This window comes from Melospiza melodia, chromosome Z (genome assembly GCF_035770615.1).
Source record: "Melospiza melodia melodia isolate bMelMel2 chromosome Z, bMelMel2.pri, whole genome shotgun sequence".
NCBI lineage: Eukaryota > Metazoa > Chordata > Aves > Passeriformes > Passerellidae > Melospiza > Melospiza melodia.
In genome coordinates, this window is record NC_086226.1 from 31939653 (window position 1) to 31959213 (window position 19561).

Below are 19561 nucleotides of genomic sequence, written 5' to 3' on the forward strand. Positions count from 1 at the left end.
TACTGCAAACTCCTTAAGTCCAACTTAGACTGGAGAATCTTTATATGCTGTGAGTGAACACATGATCAAAAATCTCCAAAGTAGCATATGTAGACTCATCACCCCTCACTTATCCTTCACTATTAAGCACAGTTAGGCAATGAAATTTCAGACAGACCCCTAGAAGACAGGAACATGGCTTCCCCCAGACCACTCTTGTATTTCATTTGGTATGATTCCCTTATCTTTGCTATGCTCATGACTTTGTCTTTCTGCTAGGTTAATTTCCTTCAGTAACTTGGTTTAGTTGTAATGAAAACTTTTTTTTTAAATATTATATCTTCAAAAAGCTGCTGAAACTTAAGCTATTGTGTACAGCACTTAGCAGAAGCTAAGATGAGAAATTCTAGAGTACATTGTAGAGGATGCTTGTAAAAACAGATTTGGACTTAATAAAGTTGTTTTGCAATCCTCCCTACTCTAGCGCAATGAACATCTTTCCCATTGGAAATATCACTATACAAATAGTCTGATCACTCCCTTCCTGTTCTCTAGCAGCCTCAAGTTACCTGCTCCCTAACAAAGTTAGGGCCATTTAAGTATCCATTATAGAGACTAAACCTTTATTGTCACAACTGTGGCAGCTGCATCTAGTAGCTACATAGTATCTGTGGGGAGCAGAAAACTCAGAAGTCGCAGACCATGCAAATAAAATTGCATCTTATATTCAGTATTTCATTGTAGATAGGAAATGCATCCTAAAATATTTTATAACCATGGATTAGAGCTACATATTATTTAAGATGTCGTAACATATTACAATGCACTCTGAAAACCATAAAACTGCAAGAAAAGTGTACCAGTAACTAAAGAAGTAATTCCAGAATTCTAAAACACAAATACATCAAAAACATTAAGAGAGTTGCTTAATTCAGAACTAGTGGTCAGTTCTTTCCCAAACCAGCATACTTTCCACTCCATTTAGCCAACCCAAAAGGCATAAAAGAAGCTCAAATTAACTTGCCAGATATAGACCTGGAATCTCCTCCATTGATTCCCAAACTTGATTTGCTCAATGGGCAATAAAATCATGCCTTTTAGGTATTGCAAAACAAACTGTAAACCCAAACAGTGCCTCTTAGAGAAAGTGTTGGAGCAGGCAGAAAAAAAAACATTGGACTACTGCAAATACAGGGTCAAGCAGAGCTAGTCAGCACAGTCACTGAAAGGTTGTTTAGGACATGGTCATGTACTCAGACCCCACTGCTAGCAACAAAAGCTGAACATTTTTCTGAGCCTTCTCATCTTATCAGGGTAAGACCTTACTTAGTATAAAGGAAATGACATGTCAAATTGTCAGCTTTCATAATTTTTGAGAATATCACAATTAAAGCTGTAGCCACTGGATGAGGGAAATAGGCATGAAAAGAGAGGCAGGCAGGGCAAGTCAGGAATTAATTTTTTTATGATAAAACATATTTTTAAGTACAGAAAATAAAACAATAAGGTACCTTTAAAAATGTATGCATTTAATCAGTTTTTGAAAAAAAGGATGGATTAATCCAGAAAACTGGGAGTAATAGGTGCTTCAGCCTGTAGAAATCTTCACAATATTCAGCAACACTGTTACTTTCATTGTACTTGTCAGTGTGCAGGAATGCTGAATATGCATGTATCACAATTTTTTAAGAGTTAAGGGAAGAAGCTAGCCAGTTCTACTCCTCGTCACAGATTCCCAACCCAACAAGATGATTCTGGGTTTTAAGCACATCAGTATTTATGCTGACAATCCTAGACTGTGTCCCTTTAAAGCCCTATGGAGATTTCTTCTGGGAAAAGCATATTGTGTTTATAGCAGGGATGGCCAAACACTTCTGATATATGTGCCACTCAGAGATCACAGATTGAAGATCTGGGCAGCAAATGTCCCTAAATTAGTACTCTCTACAACACATTAAACTGCCTCCAGCTGTTGAGTCTGTTTTTGCCTACTCATTGTACTTCTCGTTTCACTCTCCTTTTTGGGGTGAAATACTCCATTATTTCTGCTTTGTTCTGGACCCATCTCCTGTCTGTTTCTTTTGTTGCCACTATTTAATAGGGACAAACAGAAGCAAGGGATTTCATGCTTAGTTGGTTAAACACACACACACTCATGGAAAAATACTTTTAAGTTAGTGCAGCACTAATGCTAACAAACCAAGCATTCAGAGCCCTTGAAATACAGAATTAAGGTTGAAAGCTCAACCCTAACTCTGCTCCCTTCCCCCTCTCTTGGTTTTACTTACGGATATGGTCTCCTTTTACGATATATTTTTCATTTAAGGTATCTTTTAACAAACAGACTTCCAGTACTTGCACACACATCCAGACAACTAGTTAGTCATCTGAAGCTGTTGATAAAACTCAAGGAGTTTGTTAAAAAAGTAAAATTTGCACACAGTAGGTTTCATAGCTCTGATGTTGTCTGAGATAAGCAAGCACAAGAAACCTCAAACCTTGAAGAGGTAATGTGAAGGGAGGGGACAATGACACAAGACGGACAGTCATAATGTTAACGATAGGAAACAACTGGGAACAACAGTGGCATAATTGAATGCAAGTAATAAAACACACAAGGCACCAGAATGAAATTATACATTGTGCAGGGTTTGGGGGGGGGGGGGGGGGGGGGAGTGATGGATATTTATAAATAAACTAAATTTTAACTATATTAATACCTTAACTTTAAATTAGTACAACAAAATTCCATGCATTTCACAGTGTGAGCCAAATATGCAGGCTCCTCAGTTTCCATACTGCTGTACAGGTAGTTATACCTCTAAAAAAAAAAAACAAAACCATACAGGATTCATCTTCATCTATATGACTTCATTAATAAGAACAAAACCTAGGACTGCTGTTCATTTTGTGGCTACTGAAAGAGATGAATGTCGATGCATGTAGCCACTGCCAGCCTGAGTGATGTCCGGCACAGGTAAAAATCCCAGGATCATGACTAGACACCTTCTCCAACTGCCCATAACCTCATTAAGCAGCGACTACTATTCTCAAGATCCTCCACTCCAATAACAACCCAAACTCCATTGGAAGGTTCAAGGTCTCCTAACCTGCTACATCACTCCTCGCACAGGATAAAGCAATCCTCTAGTTTAACCTGGCTAAGGAGTGAGTGGTACAGATTGAACCAAAAGCACTCCTTCTCCACGAGCACCTACTCCTTTTCAAATTTATATCAGCCTGTGCTGCAGAAAAACCAACAAGTACAGGCATTAAAGACAGGATAATATAAAAAAGGACAGAAGAAGACAATTTCTCAAGGAAGTGAAGCAGTTTTAAAGAGCAAACAGTCCTGGTGATATCCCACCTCACAGAAATCATAGAATCATAGAATTGATTGGGATGGAAGGGACCATAAAGATCATCTAGGTCCTGCTGCCCTGCCAGGGGCCGAGACACCTTTCACCAGACAAGTTTGGTCAAAGCCACACCCAACACTTCCTAGGAAGAATCACCACAACACTCTGGACAATCTGCTTTGGAGTCTCACTAACCTCACAGTAAAGAATTTCTTCCTAACACCTTATATAAATCTACCTTCTTTTAGTTTAAAACCATTCCCCCTTGTCCTATCACTACATGTGCTTGTCAAAAGTGCCTCACAGCATTCTTGGCTGTTCATTTCAGCACTGCTGGAAGGTGCTATAATCTTGAGGCATTTTCTTCTCCAGGCCGAGTGAGCCCAGCTCTCTCAGCCTGTCTTCATAGAAGAGATGCTCAGGCCTCCTCTGGACCAACTCCAAAAGCTCCATTGCCTTCCTCTGCTAGGGACCCCAGGGCTGCATACAGCAAGTGGGGTCTCACCAGAGCAGAGGAGAAGGGCACAATCCCCTTCCTCTCCCCTGCTGGCCACATCCCTTTGGATGCAGCCCAGGACACGTGTGGCTCTCTGGACCGTGAGTGCTCATGGCTGGGTCATGTCCAGCCTTCCACGCACCAGCACCCCCAAGTTCTTCTCAGCAGAGCTGCTCACAACCTATTCTCTGCTCGCAACCTATTCTCTGCCCAGCCTGAGGTGCTTGGGATTGTCTTGCCTCAGGTGCAGAGCCTCGCACTTGACCTTGTCGAATTTCAAGTAGTTCACATAGATCCTCTTCTATTACAGGGATGAAGCAACAACATATGGTCCAGAGCAGGAATCTCAAATTCTGCCTTCTGACCATGAAGAAATACATTTGGATTCATTGGTTGTAATTGTTTACCGTCCTTTATCAAAAGCCTCTTGGTATTTCAGCACAGCCAGATTCTGGAACCTCAAAAGAAGCAATAGCCTTAAAAAACTTTCAACATCCCTTGTAGTCCCAGACGAACAAGACACGTGACACAGTCTCAAGCACTAAAACCAGACCAATGACAGAGACATATTCATGTTTTAACATATTTGATAACTCTGCTACCAACAGAGAAGACTTAGAGGAAATAACAGTTAAAAAGAAAGAACTGGATGACTTCTGACAGGCCAAATATGACACTACTATTCCGAGCTATAATTCCAAAGGACTTCATGGTCATGATAATACAATTACAGTGGGTAAAGTTGCAGGAGATAATTTGTTTTATCTGATATCAGATGGACTGCTCTTAGATGAAGGCTTGACGCAAAGTTCAGGGATCATAAAAATTCAATAAATGCAGCCAAAGACATAACTTCCCTAGAAGAAGCTGTAAGGCAACAGGAGTCCTTTCCCTACCATCAGCCAAAATAAGCCACAAACCTCACATCCAAAATGGAAAATGAGCCTCTCTGACCTTAACCTCTTGCCCACTCCCTATAAAATCAAAACCAATTTATGATTCTCCCTCACATTCACACTAGAAGAAAGACTGAAGTAATAAATATCAAGTTCTAGATGTACTGAGATATTCAGTGAAGTAGTATGATTTAAAAGCATACATAAAATTAAATGGCAGACAGCTATGATAAACCAAAGCTGAGTCAGCAAACGGTTATAAGCACATGCACAGGTGGTACTCTGAACAGAAGACAATCACTTGCTTCACTGCAGTGTCAAGTCAAGCTCCAAGGGGGCTTTTGGACACTTCTAAGTTCCATCAAGTGTAGAATTATTGCTCAAGTTGTTTCCTCTCTGACAGTTTGCTTTCCACTTGTTTTATTGCACAAGAGTAACTCATTCAATCCACCCGTCCATTCACATTTAACAGCAAGAGACAAAGGCAACAAAAAAAGATGAATGAAAGCCTTTGCAAACAGTTTGTTTCACAACTTAAGGACACACAACCACACTAAAAAAAGCCCAAAGAATCATCAAAAATACCAGCAAAAAAGGCAGTAGCAGCACCACCCAAATGTGCAAAAGTTAAGGATGTGACACTTCCTGTCACTTCTAACTTCTGGTAAGGATAAAATATGTATACATTTTTTTTCTTAATACACCCCCTCAAAAAACCCACACAAATAAAAACAACTAAAACAAAATCACACCTTTGAGCTTTCAGGCTTGCTAAAAGCCATCCCTGCAGAGTTTCTGAAACAAAACATAAAAAGCTTCTCCATTTTTTATGTGTGCTACAAGGTGGGTTACCAAACAATTTTTTTTCAGTATTGAATGAATAATTCTGTTCTGTTCACATAGGATCACAAAAGCAGAAAGAAGCGTATAGACCACTTGGTGTTCTTTGATTTTTTTTCTGAGCTGCCTACTCGACTCCATGCCACCTACATGCAACAGCATGCTTTGTTTCTTTTTTCTCCTCAAAAACTATTCACAAGTACTTCCAAGACCTTGGACATTAGTATTTGACATACATGGCATACATAGGATGACTTTGGTAACAATATCAAAAGAGGATTTATTGAAACAGTAGAGTGACATCTTTAAGCCCTATGCCAGAATGGGTCAAAGGAAAAAAATAAAGAAATATATCTGGTGCAAAGAGGAATCTGGCTGTACACTAGACAGAGGTAAATGAAGACTTGCATTGTATTCCATGCATTTAAAAACTAAAGAACAAGAAAAGTTACTGCTGCTGTCCTACTCTTAATATTTGCAGGCAAATTCAAAGTACATTAAGAGAACATGACCCATCATTGTCTTGTGAAGTGAAACTTCTGCATTTTGCAAAAGGATCTATATAACAAAATGGTCTCAAAAAACCTCAGTTAAGTTAAAATAAACACAAATTAATTTGAAACATAGTTGAAAAAAGCATGGGAACAGCCAAGCACAAACAAGAGAAGTCTGTCCTCATGCACTAACAGCCCGAAGATCTCAAGGGGGTTTCAGGTGATACCAGTGAATAAACCCCTGAAAAAAGTAGCAAGATCTGAATTCTTCCATCCTTTGTATCAGTAACATCATAGAAACAGGCAAACTCCAGTGTATTTTTCCCAACCAGTTTCATCCAAAGCTTTCAGAGTTGTTTGGCATCATAATCATAAATAAAAGAAAACAATTCCTGGGCTGTGTGTTTCTCTTGAGTATCAAAAAGAAAAGTAACCTAGAGAAACTCTAAGTGTTTTGAGGGAAGAAGAAGAAATAACTAATGTTTACTTGAGGCAAAGTTTCCTCTGAGATTAAGCCCCAAGACACGTCTTGATCCTTCTTATGAAAGATTTCAAAACTAACACTTGACATCAAATCTGAGAGAAAAGAGGAAAAATCTCTGAGGACAGAGGTCCAGACTGTTTTCTATAAAGTCTGGTCTTACTGAACAAGTTCATAGCTGAGATAGAATCGTAAGTACAAGACTGTAAGTATCAAGGTAAAAAAAACTGTGCAAAGAAATCCCAAACTAAACCAACAAACCAACCAAACTAACCAACCAAAAACACCACCCGACAACAAACCAAATGCACACAAACAAACAAGAAAAGAAAAAACAAACAAAAAACCCCCAAACTCAAATAAACAAACAAAAAATAAATAAACAGGGAGAGGGAGAAGAAAAAGATCCATTGACATCTGTGGGGCAGGGGCAAGCCACAAACATGAGAGCTTTAGAATCAGTTTGCAAAATATCATTAAGAAAAATTAAACACAATCATAACAGTGTGACAATACATTAAGAAGCAAAGTACAATTTCAACTGTGACTTTAAAACCTGCTCAGGAATCCCTGCTGCTCTCTGCTCATGCATACCAAACCAAGAACTGAACAAACCAACGAATGCTTGATTATCCTAATATTATCAAGGGATAAGGAAAGAAAACATGAGTAGAAACTGATGCAACAAAAGCTACTAAAATAGCAACAGTGTATGGACTTAATATCTAAATAGCTTTACTAGTATACACAATCCAACAAGAAGTAATCGGAGGATTTAGACAATAGAAGGAGGCGGACAGAACAAGGATAGCCTGATTTTGCAGACTCTGCAAGTCTTCTGGCCAAAGAATTCTTCTGCTTGGAACACTAAAGACAATACTGCTTTTCAACACCAGAAAATGGAGCAAGAATTATCCTAATATTAGTGCAGTCACAAATGGGAGATCCAGTAAACTATTACCAGTTCATGGCATTACCAGCCTCCAGTGCTGAATTTGAAACACTAGGTAATTGCAGGCTAAAATATCTCTTATGCATTAGGTTCTCTATGAATTATTTCAATCTTATGTGGCCTTTTCCTCCTACTTTCCCAGTACACTATATTTACAAAAAATGAGAAACTTCAAGAGAATACCTGTTTTGACCAGAAGACTCTAGGGAATATTCACAGGAACCTCTCTTCCCACTCCCTTATACAGCATAACAGTTTTACTTGGCTAGCACAGCACATTACTACCACGGGAGGAAACAGACCAACCCACACAAAAACATTAATCCAAAATATACAATTAGAGGAAGGCATATGAATCTCAAGTACCATTAAAAATTCTTCAAATTTTAATCAATGAGAGCCTCTTGGAATGCAGAACAGGTTTAGCCTCAATCAAACTCTTAATGAGCTAGGTTTGAGAAACTTCAGCCATTGAAAACATCTCATGCTCCAACACAGGCATTTCACATTTCTCCTATCTCCAGTTGCAAGTTTGGCTATTTTTTTGCCTACATATGGCATGTCTGCCTACATGGAGGTTTTCAGCTGCCACCCTGCTGATGAAGACTCCTTTGGCTATTTCTATTTTGTTCACTTAGAACTGCAAAATCAGAACTGAAATTTATTATTCCTGAGCATGCAAAAATCAAGGACTACATAGCCTTTAAACCATTTTAAAGAGAATGCTAAGAGATGCCCTACTTCTAGTGCCTGAAAGTTTGGGAAACACAACTGAGTTTGAGATGGAGATTCTCAGCTGATAGGGAAGGGAATAGATCCTACAGAGAAATGTGTCAACTACAGATAATAGTTGTTTTCATGAGTTTGCACTGTTAAAAAAATAAAACCAAAGAAAAAAAAGAAAGAAAAAAAAAAAAAAACACAAAAACTGACACAACAATCACACAAAGGGGACATTTTTTTTCTTTCTTAGTAAGTATTGAACAATGCCTATTCATCTTTTTTAGTTAGGTGGGAAAAAAATCCCAAATAAATGCTAAAAAAATATTCTGCAGACAAATTCCAGACACACAGATTATGTTACCTTTGAAAAGCCATTGGCTGAATTTAAACTTTTTTTTAGGTGAAAATGGAAGTTGGCAAGAACCAGCTTTATTTTTTTGTAAAAACACCCATTATTGTGGTTTGCTCACAAAACAGCCTGCCATGCAACTATGCAGACTCACGGGTAAGTCAGTGTGCCTGCTGTGTGGTGCTGACAGCCCAAGCCAAGAAATTTCTCCTGGTGAAACAACCACCACTTTTTATCAATTAAGAGGCATGAAACACTTCAATCCACAAGAGTGTATCACTATGCCAGATTTTTTTTTTTTTTAAGTCTCAGAACTGCTGAAAGCCTTTTAAGGGAAAATAAATTTTTCTCCTTTGAGTAGGTGCAGCCTCCAGTCAGCTCTAGGAAACTAACACTTTTAAAAGACGTCCTCCACCTCAGCCCTTCCTGTGCAATCTGTTTCCCAATGATACTGCTTTCAGGGAAAGTGTGATGAGTGTCTTGGTTTTTTTCAGATAATCATTATGCAACAGTTCCATAAAATTTTTTGTCATTTAAAAAAGCAACAGATTGTTACTTAAGAATACACCTGATGTTGATGAACACAATCACAAATCCAAGCAGAAATACACTTAACATGTTGCTCAGATAACTGAGCACAGCTCTGGGATGCTTGTTACCTCAGCTGATTTAATGTTTAGCTGTGGGAGATTTAATACATGTTCTAAGGAGGCTGCAGACAATTCAGTAAGAACTGGCTCACTGTTTCTTACAGGAACTAAAATTTTATCTTTTATTCTAAATCAGCATAAATCTTGCCAAGTTGGGAAACTCCTTTTTGCTGGCTAGAGAGAAAAAATCACTGAAGACCAGGGAGAATTGCCATAATGATGATAGTCTATCAGAGAAATATAAGCAATCTGTAGTTGGTAGCATATTTCTGAGTGAGACAATGAATTAGAACAGGCTTTAAAAATTGAAGACAGTTGTCTTTTAGAGACTAATACATAGGATTAGTTGTAAAAGCAGTACACTGGCTTTAACTCAACCTTTTAAGTATCTTAAATTTTTACATTCACTTTCCTAAAGATTACTAAACCAGATTACTAAAGAATTGCAATAAAGAACTGGAAGCTGTGATTTTGAAATATAAAGGCATAATAAACTTAAACAGTGATGTTTCAGCAACTGCCAATTACCTACATATCATTAAATGAGTATTTTTGAAACACAGAGAACACACAGAACATGAGAGAAGATGCACACAGTTCTATTCATGCACTGAGATTTTTCACTGAAAAGGATGCTTTCACAGCCCACAAGTAATTCTTCAAAGCAATTTATTACAATGAAAAGAAACAAGACATGGAAAATATCATACCACTTTATACAAGGACTAAGGAGTGCAGCACAGTTTGATTACGTTATTGGGGAACAGAATCATCTAGGATGTCAGAGGAAACTAACTGCTCTAAAACATGTCAAAAATCACTGTAACTGAAAAAGCACTGGAAGAATTTTACTTTCTTAAGTAATAATAATATAAGCCTCTTTATTTGAAGAAACATATAATTGATCAGGTTTCCTCATCCTCACAAGAAATTCTGAAGATTGTGCCGACAAGATTATTGCCAGAAAAGCATAAAATCACAAATTGTGTCTTAAAGAGATCAACGCTTAATCAGGAAGAAATGACAATCTATAAAAGCAGGGAAAGAGACATTACACCTTGGTTTCCTAGTGCATTGCCCACAATCCTTATCTGATACCTGGAGGTAGAATCATGCACATAGAAGAACTTTTACATGAGAGGTTGAAGAGAAAGAAGAACAGGATGTTGCTGTACTTCTGTATTAAAACACTACCTCTGTAGACTAGTAGGAAGCAAAAACTCTGCCCCACACCCCACAGCCCAACAGAGTAAGAGCTGGTAGTGTGGCATCAGCTTTACATACAACCTTGGATAATCTGGCTTGGACTTGTACAGTTGAGCAGGAAGTACCAGGGACCTTCTGGATAAATAGGAATTAAAAGAAGAGATCCTGCAAGAATGCAGTCACTTCCAGTTCTGCAGGTCCAGAGCAGAAAGATCAGATTTTGAACTACTTTTTGCAAAAAAATGTCTTCTACTCATTCGTATACAACCATTTCATAAAACCTATATAAATCAGAAAAAAATGCTGTTTGCATTCTCTGACAAGTTGAAATTTCTGGTGCCCATAGGATAGCATGAGCCCCTAGATCTGCAACTGAGTAGGGGCAAATTGTGTTCAGGTCACTGTCCTCAACTGATGTGTACCAAGAAAACAAAATTAAACAATATGGAGCAACATATAAAAAACGCATAAGACTGACCATTCCTCAAGACTCGCCATTAGGCAGAACAATGAAGCAGAAGTTCTTCTGCTACTATTAATCACACTGATCAAATCTGAACATTTGCTAACAGCTACTGGTTTTCCTATTGAATTTTCCAAGTTCCTTACCACAGGAAACTAAACTATTTCAGACCTTTTTTTTAAAGAATTAAGTGTTCTCTCTTCAAAGTCAGAAATAATTTGATGGAGAAGAACAAAATATCTAGGCCTAGGGTTCAAAATTAAGTAAATAATGATAAATTCTAGAGAATATATGCTGTCTTGAGTCATTTTCCTAAAAAAAACCTCTCAAAGGTCTTTGATATTAGAAGGTCAACTGTGATTTCAAAAACTAATGCACCTTTGCCTAAATCTTCAAACTGACATTAGCAGTAAATTAGGTTATTTTTAAATTCATTCTTAGAAACAAATTTTATTAAATTTTTTTAAAATGTGCCTAACTTCACTAAGTTGAGGCTAATGTAAAATTTAGAAAAAGAGCAGGGAAAATACCCTAGGAAAATTAGCAGGAAGGGGGAAGAACATGTTGCTATTAATGTATTACTTCTAGTGAAATACCACTGAAGTTCAACATAATCCAAGCCATAGTGCAGTGTGTAAAGCAGCCAAGGGTCTAAGTACCATACCCTAGCAGAAAAGCAATAATTACATGTCTTTTTTTTTTTCATCTTGTTCAGATTTGGAATTTAGTTGTGGCACTGATTCAACCTATATGTACCTCAAAAGAAAACCGTCCTTCATGGAAACATAGTCTAAAGCAACAACAAAATGCAAACTGCAGTGCTAGTTTTGCTTTTAAAGACATCAAAAAATATGAGAACATGATTGCTATGTCCATTGAGCACAAGGGAACTAGAGCAATTTAAAGTAGTTTATTGTAAGAGGACACAACTGAGCTGAGAAGTCTCATATTTGACTTGTGTCCAGAAACAGGAATCAAAATGAACTATTAAGCTGTAGTCTAAATGTCTGAAGATTTTTTTCAGCTGGGTCATTGTAAAGCCTTAAATGGTAAAAACAGTTAAGTCCTATCCCAGTAAAAATCCTTGGAAAAATAATCTTTTACAAATAAGAAGAAGTTCCAACAGACCATAAATTGATTTGGAAATGTTCACATTAGAAAAATCACATTGATAGCAATTAGCACATCATTCAACAATATGAAATCAGGTAAATATTTTTGCACTAAGCATACATATGAACTCCATTGTAAAAACATTCAAACCTACTTGGCGTTCCAGACACACTGAAGTACTTTAATGACAAATGTATCATGATTCTTCTTCCTGCTGTCTCCTGCTTTTTCTTCTGTTAAACCTTACATTCCAGCCTAATAGCAATATATTTTCTCCTTCAATCAACCATACTATTCAGTGGCATTTCCTAAAAAAATTTTTCTTGTGTGTCAGATAAACACAGAAGAAAATCCTTCAGGGACAGCTTGATATACCACAGATGCCAGTTGAAATAATACTGAAGCAAGAAATTAAGAATTTCCTTAGCGAACCTATCAGCACAGAAAATGTGGTAGAAGTACATATTTTAGCAAAATTTAACTGTATCAAGCATGTGAGTTGGACTTCGTTCCATAATTTTAAAGCTACAGAAGTATCAGAAAAGTCACACAGTGGGAAAGACCAACCGTGAAAAAAACAAAAGTGAAAAAGTCTACGGGCAAGAAGCAGCACTGCATTATTGTGCTATCTTGAATCTTTTAACTAGGAAACAAAAGCAGCTCATATGTGGCATTTTAGGATAGCAAAGAACTCTTCATAATTTTCTGGTTAAAAATAATTTGATGCTGCCTGGCTAGACAAAAACACTGACAAAAAAAAAAAGGTTATCTTGCAGGTGTCACATAGGATCTCACTGGGGGTAAACAAAAACATATTTCCTGGACAAACTGATGAATTTATGTCAACAATTAAACACCCCATTAAATTAAACTATCTATAACAAAGAACTGTGTGAATTGGCAGTGCAACTCATCATTAGTGCTCTCATACAATTCTGTGCTTCCCACATTTTCAGGAATTAGACTGCAAGTTTCCCCATTTTTACATATATTCAAAGAATTTAACATTATTAGACTGTCACAGATGACTTATGATTTTTGGCAGGCCATCTGCTTTAATAGCTTTGAATTTCCCTTAAGTGCATATTGTGGATGACTTATTTTAGCAGGAATTAACACTACCTTGAGGCTCAAACAAAATCTAAACTCCTTTGCATGACTAACATGCCAAGTGAAGGTCAGTGTTATATATGTGTTATGCACTTAGGGTAGATTAAGCTGCATGACATGCTACATATATTGGACATTCTTTTGATCTTGATTTGAAACCAGTAATCCTTCTAAAGCAGAATAAGACCACCACCATATACTTAGACTACATGCTTTGTATCTCTGGTCAGCAGAGTCAGAACTCAAGGAAAATTTCAAAGAAACACTTTTCCAGTTACATTAGGGTTAAAAATTAAGCAAGATTGCTCATGCTTGCCATTCCACAAATTCCAAATATATTTGAAAAGTCATACTAGTCCTATTCTGCATTCCAAATTCCTGCAATATTCATTAGTCTCAGTGTAAGAACCACCATGAGTGGAAGAGCAATTTGCTCATAACATTTCCTGTGTTGGTTGCACACTAGATCTACTTTTTTACTGTAGCATATTGGAGAATTTAATCAATCTTCCCAGAAAGAATGTCAGCAACAAGAGCTATTTCAGTGGCTCATTAGCTAGTTATTAGAAACAGACTTCATCACTGATATCTTAGGACAGTAAAAACAAAAACCAGATTGCATGGATTTGTTTTTAAAGAATTTGATGTCATCATTTTTGCCATTATAAATTGACACTGAAAACAAATATTGGCAAAGAAAGCAAACATCCTATACTTTCTGGATTTCTCCATTGACCACACATAGGGAAAAACACTTCTCCAACACTTCCAATACAGACATGAGATAACATTATTTTTAAAATGAACAAACAAAACCTTTGATTTTCTATTCTGTCAAAGGGAGAAATGTCAGTTACAGTTTCACAACCACATTTTCCCCTCAAAAAAATACTGACATAATGATCCTGCAGTTTTCAACCACTTTACACTGCAGATCATGTGGCAGAACTGTCAGCTATACCGTTCAGCACTTTCTGCTCATTAGCTTGGGTGTTCTCCACATTGTAAATGAATGGGCACATAAATTTGTTCATCCCCAACATTGTAACACTTGAAAGTTTCATTCAGAAACCTGAGGATCTAAAAGTTCTAGAGGCATTCAACATCATAAAGATGAAGATTACTGAATTATTTCACTGGATTTTTATACCCCGCCTAGAAAATACAGTTTTCTCTTTACCAGCTGAGCCAGTATTCAAATAATTTCTTTTAAATATCATTTATATTCATGAGTCTGTAGGGAGAGACTTTGGAATATGGCATCAAGTTCCAATCAGGTTTTTTCTGTAGTTTTTTATAGCCTGATAATAACAGTGCTTAACTCACTTTGGTCAATGCTTCCATCCAAACAACCAAAGGAAAACATTTCAATACTAAAGAGATGCTATTCCCCAGTTGTGCTTATTCTACAGTCACATCCTCCCAGGTTAAGAGGTACTGCATGGTAAAGGTCAAGTTTTTATTTTCAATATCAACATACACTATGCATATGTAGGGCCCGCAAAATGAACACACGAAGAAAATGAGAATCTTCCGGATGGTGTAGCTTCATTCCTTCAGGGGGATTTGTTCATTTGTTGGGGGGAACACTTTTTGTTTTTGCAATTGCCAATTTTAAACCCTAGGAGGCTAGGGCTTCAAAACCCAACTACTGAAAGGACTGACATATCCCAAAGAATGTAAGAGGAATTTGATTAGGCTTTTTTATTGGGAACTATTTGTAGTACTCCTAGATGCTTACATAGTAACAGTAGCTAAAAACTCTTACCATCTTTGGCTGTCCAGGAGACTGCACCCCTTCTCTAGGAATGTGGATTCAGGCATAGCTATCTATGTATTCATCACCCCTAGGCTGAGTATCACGGAGCACTACACCCCAGGGATGAGGCGTTCCATGTGAATCAACAGGCACCCTGCCCTGGGAAGCGGCACGTGGGGATTGCTCACCCGCGCCAGGCGGCCCGCTGGTCTGCGCGCAGATTTTTTCCAAGATCGGGTGCTTGATTTCATGCTAACGCGTGGGAGGGGATCTGTTTCTCCATTAATTTCTGTGATGACGGCAGTTGAGAGATCATTGCTATGGGCCAAATCAGGGGAGGGAGGCTCATTTCCACCGCAGCTGACTTCAGCAGTAAAATACTTGTGGTGGTGTCTCGACCGCAAGGCAATTATTAGTTCAGCAAAATTTCCTCTGCGATAGCATTGTGATTATAGGAATGGGTTCAGTGTCCGCAAAGAGAAAAAGTAAAGCACAATCTCAGAGTACCATATTGAATTTCCCTCGGCACTCATATCACATTACCATGCATTTCGAGCAGAACATTTGAGCAACATTTTTGTCTTAACAAAAAATACAATTTAAGAAGTTGCACGAAAAGCTTTTAAAAAATGAAAAAAAAATGCTATTTTATATAGAAGTATGGATAGGGCAGGAGCAAAAAAATTTACAACAGATTTCTTTTATCCAATTCTGTTGGTTTTCAGCTGGAACAGAGGTAACAAAAAAGTAGATCAATCAAGGCAGAGACCATTCTGTAGTTCTGATTTCCCATGTCTTCCCAGTTCCAGCAACTCCTAGTTTTCTGCTCTAATAAACAAGCTACTCACTTCAGTAAACAGTACTTATTGTTAGTCAAGCCTTGTATTACAAAATAGTTTCTGGCCTCGATGCTAGATTTTTAATACTGGCTATTCACATGCAGCTCTGCACATCAAAAATGCTATTGTACCACTGCAGAAAATTAACTACCTAAGGCACAGGCTTTAGAAAGCAATCATTGTAGATACTGTGCAAGACAGCAAAAGCTCCAGTGCATCCGGATCAGGCAGAGGAAGAGAACATGACACAGTCCCTTTTTAAAAGTGGGGGTTCACTGATTTAAAAATAAAACAAGCAATGTGCTTTACACAGGCCCTAGACAGCTCAAACGACTGTGTGGAGCTACACACAAACAAGTGATACTTAAGCCTTTTCAGGTAACACACAAAAAGGAAGCAAATGTTAATTAAGAAGTGGATTCTTAGTACTTCCATACATTACATACATACATCATCCAAGTTAGCCTAACTCAGTGAACTCTCACACATAGATTAGTGCTTACATACCTGAAGTGTTTTCAAATTAATTTTAATTACACTGCAAATTGTGCACAGACTAGACGGCAGCTCAGCATGTATTGATGTAGCATGTAGCTCAACTCATATTTCCTTATGACTATCAAAAAGTCATAAGGAAACAAAAGAGAAACACATGAAGCACTTACCTACTTGATAGCCATTAAAGAAAAGTCTATCTGTGGAGCAGAGAGAATAAAGACATCTGTTTTCATAGAGCTGGATATTTTAGCAACAATTTCAGGTTGCCCTGCTATGTAAAAACAGTAGCATATTAACATGTTCCTGTCTTTGGTTCTGTTGATTTTTTAGTGTCTTTGTGCATGCCCTAGGTTTCCTACATGAAATTAAAATCAGTCTTTCATCTCTAAGCCTTAAATGTAGCAGCGTATATAAAATAAATAAACCCATTTCCCTTTGTTACTTGCCGAGACACTAATTTCCCTCTTTCAGAACAGGCATTTGTTAATGCAAATGCATCAAGGCATCACATTTTTTCCTTATGTTTCAGATGACAATATTGCCAAAAGTAAAAATTTCTATTTGTTCAAATTTATTTTGTACTATAACTACATGTGACATACTGAATGTGCCAGCTTCAGAAATCACAGTGCAGTCTTGAGCTGCACCCTCTGCTAAAAGAAATCTCACTTACAAAATCTAAGAAAGCCACAGCAGTATAAACACATAATAATCTTCGAGACAATCTAAAGCAATTGAGATATCCAGATAAATGTCCTGGGAACTTTCTGAAGGGATGCATGCAGCTGTAAATGGAGTGAGGACAAGAAACAATGGACAAATTGAATCCCAAGAGGTTCAGACGGGATTGAAGAAAATGCTTTTTGCCCACGGGAACAGTCCAGCACTGCCCAGACAGGCTCCACAGTCCTTATCTTTGATGGTTTCTTCCACTTGGTTTCAAGACCAGAACTAAGCTGAACAGAGCCTTGAGCAACCTAGTCAGACCTTAAGCTGACCCTCCTTTTACCACAAGGTTAGACTGCAGACCTTCCAAGATCCCTTCCCACCTCAATTGTCCTGTGAAAACAACACAAATCCTACAGCGCCCTTCTGTGATATTTCATCTATACAAGTTTAAAATGACAACATTTTCCAAGAAAAACAGTGTGTAAGTCAATAGTGTTCTTAAAAATCTACCATCACTAGGGAGGACCCTTAAAAAAACCTGAACAGTTTATTAATTTGAATAGACTTCCACAGACTGCTTGATCCAATGCAGGCATGTTGATTCACTGCCACTTTTGCCCAGGTGCTCAGACCAAAGCACGCACACCAGCTTAGTCACAGGGTGAGTAATCAGTACCCAATTTATTGTTTCTTTACCAGTGAAAACATCTCTAGAGGTGTATCACAATGACCAGGGTGTTTTTTTCTTTGTTTTTACAGTCAGGGGAAAAGAGAACCCTCTCACACATTAACTGGAAAGGAATCATCAAGCATCTGCCTGTGCTTCTGGGAGAGCTCTGGGACAGCTCTGAAGGACTGCCAGATCTACTTACTCAGTATCCTCATTTGCACGGCAGGCAGGTTGCCAGACTCAGTTAAACAATACCTGAGGTCTAGTTTATATTCCCACCTAGGCCAGATAGTTGGGATTTAAAACACTTGCAAGTTTGGGTGTGAGGGCGGTGTGCGTTTGACAAGGGAATTAGGCCATGGCTCTACAGGATTTCTCTTCTGATGCAAGATTAGTTCAAGCAGCTCCTCTCCCTCTCACCCACTTTTTGTCAGTGTCTGCACAGATGGAGAAGTGAGGGGCAGAATTGGAGACCACATTTCCTCTGGGGTGCAGGTGATGGGATTCAGAGCAGTGGCCCAGGCAGAGTCCAGAAGCAGAGTGCCCTGGTTCTGCTGTTCAGGCAGGCAAGCTGCAGAAAGCTTCTGCCTTTGGGCTGGCAGGGACAGGCTGGTCCCAATTTATTTTAAAAAATCAGGCCCCTCTCAGCTGCTCACTTGCTTTTCAGCACTTACTCCACTCCTCTGCCCCCGTGTCTCGCACACCAGTTGCCACAGTTTGTTTCCTCCCCACTCCCACTTCTCTCTTCACATTGTCAGAAGAGAGGGGAGACGGAAACTCCTTCTTTCCCAGTTCATCACCTGTCAAAAAAATCTCTTTAAAAAAAAAACAAAACAAAAACAGTGACTCACCCAAGGACAAAGCCAACAAAAAGTTCTAAATCCTGCTGCCTGTACATCTCCGAGTTAGGCACCATGGGTGGCCCACCTCTTTCTAGAACATATTGAGACGGCAATATCGTGATGGCAACACCCAGCAGCTCTTAAGTTTTCCTTCTCCACTCCAGCGACATGCTCACAGAGCAAACCATCCTTTGCTGTGGTATCAGGGGTCTTTGCTTCTCAGAACTGACAACAGTTTATAACATGCTGACCTCAGTCAGCACAACACACCATCCTGCCAGGAACCTGACCAGGCCCACTCTTTTATCAGTCCTTATTACTTTCTGTAAGTTTAGACTGACCCAAAAGTGAGACTCAGGGGGTTGAGGGAAACCAAAACACAAGCACACAAAAAAATGTGAACCTTTTAGCCCACCTCTGACAAATTCATTTGCAATGAACAACAAAGTTATGTTTAACCATATTAATTAAGGTGAGAAATGCTTATATAAATACTCTTATTATCTTGTGTATAAGTAAGTAAAAGTAGCTGTAGAAGTAACAATTCTTGAAAATTTAAACTAAGTAAAATTTTTAAGTTGATTGATACAAGGTAAGGCAGCATGGAGTAATATTTCATTCCAGGTTTTCAATATATCAAAAGAAAACCAGAAGTATGCTGAAAGAAAAATCTCAATTCTGCAACTTCTAAGAAAAATTTTACATCTAGAGTCTCCCAGGCTGTGTTTAGTTTTCCAGTGCACCATAAGCAAGGAGTAAAAAAGTAACCAAGTATAATTTACTGGTCTTGAAAATAATAAAAAAAATAAATAAAAATACATCTATATTTGTTGTTTTTAGAGACATGTTTCAAAACATCCAGTTAAAATCAGAATAAAACTATAGTCAAGTTACAATGTTTACTCAATTATCTAAATGCTGTATTAGTACTAGTTAATTTTAAGTTGATATGGAAAATTAGCAGGTTAATTAAAATATCTGAATGCAACATATGTTTATTTTTATAAAATTGGAGCACAGGAAGGAAATCAGAACCAAGAAGTTTTCTCTTACTCTGCTTAAAAAAATATACTGCCACTGAGACAGGAGAAGGTAAAAGAGCAAGACAAAGTTTGACAAACTATTAGACCCAACAGCCATAGATAATATCCCTAAGAAATATTTTAAAAAGAG

General features: G+C 37.9%; 1 protein-coding gene across 5 annotated transcripts in view; it reads right to left on the reverse strand.

Annotated features, from left to right (window-relative positions):
- The window catches only part of ARL15 (ADP ribosylation factor like GTPase 15), a 225796-nt gene that overhangs the window by 148419 nt on the left and 57816 nt on the right, over positions 1 to 19561 (reverse strand). Inside the window, exon 1 of one of the 5 annotated variants that reach the window (XR_010031362.1) lies at positions 15059 to 15230. The exons of 3 other annotated variants lie outside the window; for them this stretch is intronic. Coding sequence is in view for 1 of the 2 variants with exons in the window: in XM_063181355.1 (XP_063037425.1) it covers positions 15059 to 15121 (63 nt within the window). In the remaining variant the exon portion in view is untranslated. Of the gene's footprint in view, positions 1 to 15058; positions 15296 to 19561 lie in introns of those variants that run through there. One more of the 5 variants, XM_063181355.1, reaches the window with a different exon arrangement.